This window comes from Blennius ocellaris (genome assembly GCF_963422515.1).
Source record: "Blennius ocellaris genome assembly, chromosome: 14".
In the NCBI taxonomy this organism is placed as follows: domain Eukaryota; kingdom Metazoa; phylum Chordata; class Actinopteri; order Blenniiformes; family Blenniidae; genus Blennius; species Blennius ocellaris.
The window spans coordinates 6,489,917-6,498,212 of NC_137663.1; the positions used below are offsets into that span (position 1 = coordinate 6,489,917).

Genomic DNA, 8,296 nt, shown 5'->3' on the forward strand with positions numbered 1-8,296 from the left:
GTTTTCCCTGTTAAAACATTTACATTAGTGTTGGACCTCAGTTGAAACTTGCCTGAAAATTTGTAGTAGAAGAAGAGTTAAATATCGTGGAGCCCTCCTGTATTAAATGTAGCCGCGAGCTGCTAACGTGGCTCATATAAATGTTGAATCTCTTGTGATTCACAAACGATGCTGGATTTCATGTTAAAGGTATAGTAGAGGATTTTCTTCTTCGGGGTGGATCATCAAAATAACTGGTCCTCCCAATTGTCAATCATTCTGGTGATATATGACGTAAGCCCGTCGTACGTGCCCGTCCCTGCGCGCAGCTCACTCCACACGGTTCTCATAATGCCGGTGGCCGACCCGACGCATTGTTCTCGGACATTTTTACACAGTTTCACCCCCTCTGGTGCAAATCTTCTTGTAAAGTGAGCTTATGTGAGCGATGCCGACTTGTGACTTGTAAACAGAGCGTGCACGAGGAGAACTGGGCTCGTGCATGTCTCTCGCACGCGTTTTAGTAGGCGTTCCGTCTCGGGAGCAGGTACAGCGTTGCGCATGTGCATTTTTTTCAAACGGTGGAGAGGGCGGTTCTTTCCTAAAATTCCTGAAAATCCTCCTGTATACCTTTAAATCTCATGGATGCGTTGTTTTGTGACCTGGATGTTTGTCGACCATTGTTTTTCATTTATGTTTTTCGTGTGACAAAAGGACTGCTATGCTATCACTATGCTATTAGCATGCTTGACCAGTCAAAATCCCACAAGTGCTCTTGCGAGAGAAAGTTGCGTTATGAAAAAGGGTCAGGACGTGCTCGAGAGTAGCTGTTTTTTTGTGTGTTTTTTAATTGATTTAAAGACAATTTCAGGGACACTGGGTACTTGAGAACACCAGGTGCTGACTCCTTTAACTTGTCCAAGCCACCTCCACACGTTGAACACGTGGCGCGCCCCCTGCAGGTTTCCTGGCGTACGCCGCCGCCGTCCTGCTGATGTGCGCCGTGCTCGTGCTGCGCGTCGCCCCTCGCTACGGCCGCTCCAACATCCTGGTGTACGTCGGCGTGTGCTCGCTGCTCGGGGCGTTCACCGTGTCGTCGGTGAAGGGCCTCGCCATCGTCATCGACAGCCGTGAGAGCACGCCGACACGCTCCCGACCGGATTCACACCTCCGCGAAAGCTGAGCAGCGTTGGATTGCGGGTAACGTGTGGTTTCTTCTCTCCCGTTTGCAGTGTTTGCCGACATCTCCGTGCTCGCTCACCCACTCACCTGGATCCTGCTGCCCACGCTCCTCGTCTCCATGGTAACACAGGTACACTTTGTGCAGAAGCCTTTCCCTTTAATGAAGCTTTTACAGTGCGTGCATTGTCTCATGTCGGTTTCAAACGCAGAGAAAATCACATGGCAAGGTTTGGAAATGGCAGAAAAAATGACCGGGAAGTCAGACAAAATAATCACAACTGTGCACAAAAACAACTTTTCGAGGAAACAGGAAATCATTCAGACATTCTCTGAAGGTTGAGTCGGTGTTGAAGAAACGATGACCGGATCACAGACAAACCTGAAAACGACAAACTGTCAAAAAGGAAAAAAAAAAACATGAGGGGACCTCAAATAAAATGCACAAATTGTTAGAACAATTGACCACCAGTCCATGAGCTCCTGAGACTGGGTACTTTTATTTTGACAGTCACCGTAACAACAATTCAACTTGGTCATCAGCCCACTAGAATGTCAACGTTCTCCCGTTGTTAATGTTTAATGTTTAATGGTTAATGCGTGTGGTTTCATCAACTAAAATGGACAACAGCACCCACTGGTGGCTCAACATACGAACTACATAATTTTCAAAGCATTGCCCTATAAACATGAACGTTTTCTGAAACGAAAAACTATTTTGGCGTGGTTGTGTAAACAAGGCCTGACAAAAAAGGGACTGAAAAACGTTGTCTGCGTTTCCGCAGGTGAACTACCTCAACAAGTCTCTGGACACCTTCAACACCCTGCTGGTCTACCCCATCTACTACGTCCTCTTCACCTCCGTGGTGCTCTCCACCTCCATCATCCTCTTCCAGGAGTGGAGGAGCATGACCGCGGTGGATGTGGTCACCACTCTGGGCGCCTTCCTGGTCATCGTGGTGGGCGTGGCCATGCTGCACCTGTTCCGGGAGCTGCAGGTATGTCGGCAGCGGTGAGCCGCCGGTAGCGTCGGCTCTCTTCGCCACAATGAACTCCCGGCGGTTTCTCGCGCAGATCACGTTGAAGCAGCTGACCAATCAGCTGTCCCAGCCGGTGGAGCGGGAGGGGCTTGCGGAGGAGGCGGCAGCCAATGAGGGAGGAGAAGAAGAGAGCAAAGAAAGAAGAGGCAGAAATAAAAAGGAGGATAAATGTGGACTGATGGACAACGTGGTGATGGAGAGTCTTCCTCCGATGAGGGAGGAAGGCCCCAGAGTCTTCATCATCAGCTGAGCTCGGGTCTTCTGGTTCCGGCCGTTTCAATCCTTCTACCAGTTCCATCTTCCTCTTTCTCCTGGTTTTATCTGTTTTAGATCTTGTCCCAGTATTTGATCAGCACATATCAAACCTCCAGGTGAAGCAGCCAGTGAAAGTACATGAGTAAAACTCGTTATTTCCGGCTAGAATCTGTCTTTATTTGGATTTAATCATATTTATCTTACCAAAAGGAGACTTTGGAAAACATCATCGGCTGAAGTGAAAGTCTTGATTATAGTTGAACTATTGAACTTTTCTGTACTTTGAATATCACACTGAACGGTGAGATAAAATAATTTTTTTTTTTTAAATGGTGTAAGTAAAATTAAAATAAGATTAAGATGTCTATTTGAATTGAATTTAGTGACGACGTCATGCAGTCATGACAGGTTGCAGACGATGAAGTAAACAAACTTGATAATAATGCTATCTTTAAGGATATATGACCAAGTCCACTTCACTTCATTCAGTCTGTATTGAAAAGAAACTCCACTGGGGGTAAATTGAACACAATAACTTGTATTCCACAATACTTTTTCAGCCTCTCTGCAGAGCTGCAGCACCTGCACTCTACCGCCAGGTGTCACTCTTTCCCCAGACCACACCACAGGACCATAGGGCCCCTGTCAACCCGGACCCAGCAGCAGGTCTGGGACCAGCAGAGACCAGCACCTGATACAGCTCAGGTCCCAGCCTACTGTTTTAACTCCACCTAGTGGACACCGGCAGGTACTACTGCTGCTCTCTGTTCATCGCTCGAATGTTTAAAACTCTTGACTTTAGCCTGAGAGGAACTAATAGTTACTGCTCATTTCAGGAGTATTGTGTCGGGGGCTGTAGTACAATGTAGCATTGTGTAGCAAAGGGTAGTACTGTGTAGTATTACGCAGGACTGTGTAATTCTGTGCAGCCACCAGTGTATAGGGTGTAGCATTGTGTAGTGCTTGGAAGTATTGCATTGTACTGTATAGTACTGCATAGTGGTGGGCAGTACAGTGCAGTATTGCATAGTATTGTGTAGTTGGTACAGATTAGTACTGTGTAGTACTGTGTGGTGTTGTGTGGTACAGTGCAGTATTGTGTAGTACTTTAGTGTTGCTGTGCAGCAGATGTAGGAACAGAGAGAGGGAGGAGAAAATGACCGAGTGGAGGAGTGTCTGTTAGAGCGCTCACTGTGCTGCTCAGTCTGCGTCAGTCTGCCCAACTCACCGCTACGCTGCCTTCATCTCAGAGCGTCTCAGAGCGTCTCAGAGTGTCTCACGCCGTCTCACGCCGTCTCACGGCGTCTCGGAGGATGGAGCAGCTTCATTGTGGATTACTGACCTTAGTGTTTCTGCTTCAGGTCGACTGTTCACACTCAGTTTATATCACCGACAACACAGGTGAGATTCACTGCAATTTGTGCTTCAACTACTCTTTCTAATACTGCTGTCAGCACTACCAGCACTTCCGATACTGCCGAATATGACGACATATACGATTTCACAGGAGAGGTTTTCTGCTCGTAACCTGGACACCAGAGCAGCCGGGATGCTCATTCACAGAACCGCGCAGCAGAAACTCTCCCATCCAGAATTGATATAAAGTATGTTTATAAGAGAAAACAGTCGTGGTCAAATGCAAATAGAATGGTATGTTATGAAACAACTTGGGACAAGGGCAACAATCGACTGCAAAAGTTTAGTTTTTCCAAAACTGGGAAGGAAAAGCAAAAAGCAGGTGGAACATGTGACCGCTCCAGAGGTCAAAGGTCAGTGATGGAAAGTAAAGATGATTCCTTGCTCTGTGCCAAAACTGAAGCAAATCCCACAGGAATGTTTCTCCGATCATAAACGGGCAGAAACCACTGCATGGAGTCAGGGACATTTTTGAAAACCATCGTCTGGCAACACTTGTGGAAACCACTGTGTGTGAACTGTTTGTTTGAAAATCATCAGCTGCCAAAACGCTTTTGAAAACGGTTGTCAGAGAAGAGCGTATCAAACCACTGCCTGTCAACACTTCTGGAGAAAGTGGTGTGTGAACACCGTCATGATCAACCTGCAACGCCGTCGTCTGTGAGCAGTGAGCGGAACCACACTTCTGAAAACCACCAGGAAACCGTTGTTCGTGAACGTTATTGAAAGCAATGCTTTGTGAACACTGTGTAAATCCATTGTCATTGAACTGTATGTAAAACCATCGTTGACAAGCCATTGTCTATGAACAATGTGCAGAACTATTGTTTTTGTTTTGTTGTTGGCTGCTGTGCAAAACCATCATCTGTTAACAGTTAAACCATTGTCTGAGAACAGTGTGTCGGGATTCCAGGACTCAGCCAGACTAACTTGAGGCACTTCATCTCAGACAAGAAAACCCAGGAACAAACAGTCATTAGAACATAAAGCCGACCGTCAGCGGCGAGACTCCAGACCAAACATGTAAACATCAGGGAGACGACGGACTGACGAGAGTTGACCAGAAGACACGATAGACCAATGAAACAAGGGGTCAGTTAGGGGACAGTTACAGTCTGACGGTCTGTGTTTAAACTCTTTGGCACCGACGTCTCACATGTTGATGTTTTCACATGTTGATGGTCCACAGGGTCGAGTCTGTGGCTCGTTGTTGGGAGCCACACGAGGTCACTTGACTCACTGGGTTTGGCCGTGAACCTCGCAAGTTTGATGGTTGAATTTCTGGCCAGAGAAGAAAGAACGATGTCGCTGGAGGCGAGGCGGTGGTGTAAACCTGCTCCTCCGCTAAGGTTTTTACACGTTTGCGTCGACGGCTTCTTTGACCGCTCTTCCCCAGCCGTCTGTCTTCTCTCGCCAACGTGTGGACGTTAGCGTCTTCAGAGGAGCGTAGCTTTTTTTTGCCAGTCTGTACATGAGGTGTTTGTAGTTTCAGCAGTATGAAGCTTATGGCACTAAACGCTGCGCTGTACGCCACATCAGGTTGCAGGTCTGTACATCTCAGCGCGGAGGTTCCCTTTTCTTACCAAGTGATTGTTGTTAACATTTCATTTTCTTGTCTCACCTCTCGGTTTTTGATTTTGACCCAAGTGTCATCGAAGTGTCTGTACCGGTGACTTAGACTCTGTTTATATCTTATGAATAAAGACGGAGGTGCTCAGGGGAGTCATCAGTTTCCTTGACGGGAAGTAGATGTTGGACGAGGAGGTCTGACATCTTCAGCCTCAGCTGTTCAGTTTCAGAATCTTTCAGGTTTTGTTTCCTTTCAGCCGATTCAGTAGAGATACACTGGACTACAGTTGGATGAGGTAAACTATCTGTGTTGTGTTGTGTTGTGTTGTGTTGTGTTGTGTTGTTTTCCCTCCTGATCCGGTGAATGTTCCAGGCAGTCAGTTCGATTTGGTATGATTTGTTTCCACTGTGAGAAATAAATGATTCTCCTTTATGGTTCTTGGCTGTGTGACCTTCAAGACTGTAACAGGCAGCGTATGTTTGAATCTGGTCCGATTTCCTCTTCAGGCTCTCGAGTGTAAACTGGATCTTTCCTATCCTCTCATTTAGGAGTTGGGTCTCGGCTTTTTCCAAGGCCGTGTCCACTCTGTGGTCTTTCACAGTGGAACAAAGGCACAGGTTTGTTGGTGTCAGTCTGTCTTGTTTGGGCTGAAGTGTACATTGAATGGTTCCTGAAATCTGTAACTTTCTAAGCCGTCTATCAGGGTGCTCACTCCAAAACTGTCAGAGAATTATCATCGGAGGTTCTCATTGGGTTCAGCTAAGAGGCATCTGAAAGCAGCGAGTCAGGTCAGCTGGACGTGTGTCCAGATCTCCGGTGACTGCTGCCAAGCAAGGTGCTTGACCTTTGTGCGTGTGTGTGTGTGTGTGTGTGTGTGTGTGTGTGTGTGTGTCAGAGGATTGTGGGTCATCATGTTTTTCTCATAAATCTCAGTATTTCTGTGCTTCAGGCGATCGGAATGTGAACCATTCAGATCATGTTTCATCAGAGTCACTCTGATTGTGTGTGTGTGTGTGTCTCTGATTAAATCTTTTTGTCTCCTTCCTCCAGATCGTCTTCGTGAGGTCTTGAGTGACTTCGCCGTCCTCCGCCCGATTCGAACAGATTCTGAGGGACGCTTCCTGTCGTCGTTTGTCTCCGCCCACCACATCCACCGCAGCAAGAGACACGCCCCCTCAAATGAGGACACGCCCACTATCCCAGAGAGTGATGGGGTGACCCCACAGGCTCCACCCACATGGGAGTCCTCAACCTCCAGTTTCCGTCGGAGTGGGCGGAGTCATGGGGTGGCAGCAGTACAGGAAGGGGCGGAGCTCTTTTATAACGTAACAGCTTTTGGACAGGAGCTCCATTTGCGCCTGCTGCCCAACACACGACTCGTGGCCCCCGCCGCCACCATAGAGTGGGAGGAGTCAGGACATCATCAGTCCCAGCCAATTGAAGACACTGGCTGCCTCTACACAGGAACGGTGTTCAACATGGCGGATACCTCCGTCGCGATCAGCAACTGTGACGGGCTGGTAGGTCAGCTGAATTCTGACAACGCATTTTGTCGGCGGTTTCAAACCAGGGGTTTGGTCCCTGGTTGCAACGAATCAATGAATCTGTTTGGTAGTGTTTATTTTCTGGTCATAGTGAGAAATTTGGCACAAAGATTGTCAGTGGCGCTATGAGTTTTAGCTTCGTGTGCGAGTGAGCAGACTGTAGCAACGAGCAACAAGCTAGCCTCCTGCACGGTTGTCCTCCATATTACTGAATGTGTGCAAAGCGTCATGGACAGCGCCTCAACCAGAACTTTTTACTCTGCCCCTTGGCCATTTTTGCAAAAGTCCACGTTTACGACTCGGTCGTCTGGATCACGTGACATGGTAGAGCGGACCAATCACAACCCTCGTGGTGTCCGTACGTCCCCTTGTGTGTTGTATTGCTTCGATGTGTATTTAGAAATTGTTGAAGGTGCTCGTTAGGTGTGTTGCCTTTGGGTTTGGGCTGTATCGGTTCAGGATGGGTCACTCAGGAGACCGGTTTTCCATTCCTGAGTGACACCAACAGGAAAATGCATCATTGTTCGTCATTGTTCTCATTCCCAAAGCCACGTGATCCCCTGTTTACCACTACCATCACGACCACATTTAAATTTGGGAGCCCGACTCAGCAGATCTGTGATTGGCGGATCGATCGTCGGGAGGTTTCATTAATCTTCTGCACTGGTGCCGCGGCAGGAACCGTCAGACAGAAACCAGACGCGGCCGTCACGCGGCTCCGCCCCCTAACAGCGTGGGCCCCGCTGAGTGAATCCAGATGTGCAGGAAAGATGAGAGGCCCGTTCAAAGACCCGCCGGGACAGCCAGGAATGAGAGGAATATTTTCTGCTGCGTGGCTGACCAAGCTGCAAGGCCCTCCGACGGCCGGGGTTGCCACAGAGGGACGCCATTAAACAAAAACAAAACCAAAAAACCACCTCAAAAAACAGCAGAAACTTCTGTAAAGCTGCTGATACTGCTGATATTTTAGTTTCCTTCACTCAGATATGAGTCGCTTGGAAGTTAAATGCCATGTGGCTGCAAATGCAGGCCAGAATGTGAATGAGATTCACATGCATGGAAGTAAGGGAGCCGTGCACGCGCCTCCATCAGCTGCAGCAGTATTATCTCTACGGGATACTTCTGTTCTCTGCCGTAACATCTGTTCTGAGTATGAAGAACGTCAAGCAGTCACTGCTCACCTGTGGATTTGCTGTATGGCGGTGATGTGGGCGGAGTCAGTCTTTAAAGTATCTTGACATGTGATTGGTTAAAGTCCCAGTCCATGATTCTCCTGGAACTTGGTAGTTTTATAGTTGACAGTCCCCGTATTG

The 8,296-nt window shown here is 47.9% G+C and overlaps 1 protein-coding gene across 2 annotated transcripts in view; it reads left to right on the forward strand.

Annotated features, from left to right (window-relative positions):
- The window catches only part of nipal4 (NIPA like domain containing 4), a 6,174-nt gene extending 3,398 nt beyond the window's left edge, over positions 1 to 2,776 (forward strand). Inside the window, exons 7-10 of one of the 2 annotated variants that reach the window (XM_080509311.1) lie at positions 942 to 1,109; positions 1,212 to 1,291; positions 1,944 to 2,156; positions 2,233 to 2,776. In XM_080509311.1, coding sequence (XP_080365437.1) covers positions 942 to 1,109; positions 1,212 to 1,291; positions 1,944 to 2,156; positions 2,233 to 2,448 — 677 coding nt within the window. In that variant the 3' untranslated portion in view covers positions 2,449 to 2,776. The remainder of the gene's footprint in view (positions 1 to 941; positions 1,110 to 1,211; positions 1,292 to 1,943; positions 2,157 to 2,232) is intronic. The other variant, XM_080509312.1, reaches the window with a different exon arrangement.
- Positions 2,777 to 8,296: the final 5,520 nt, after the last annotated feature.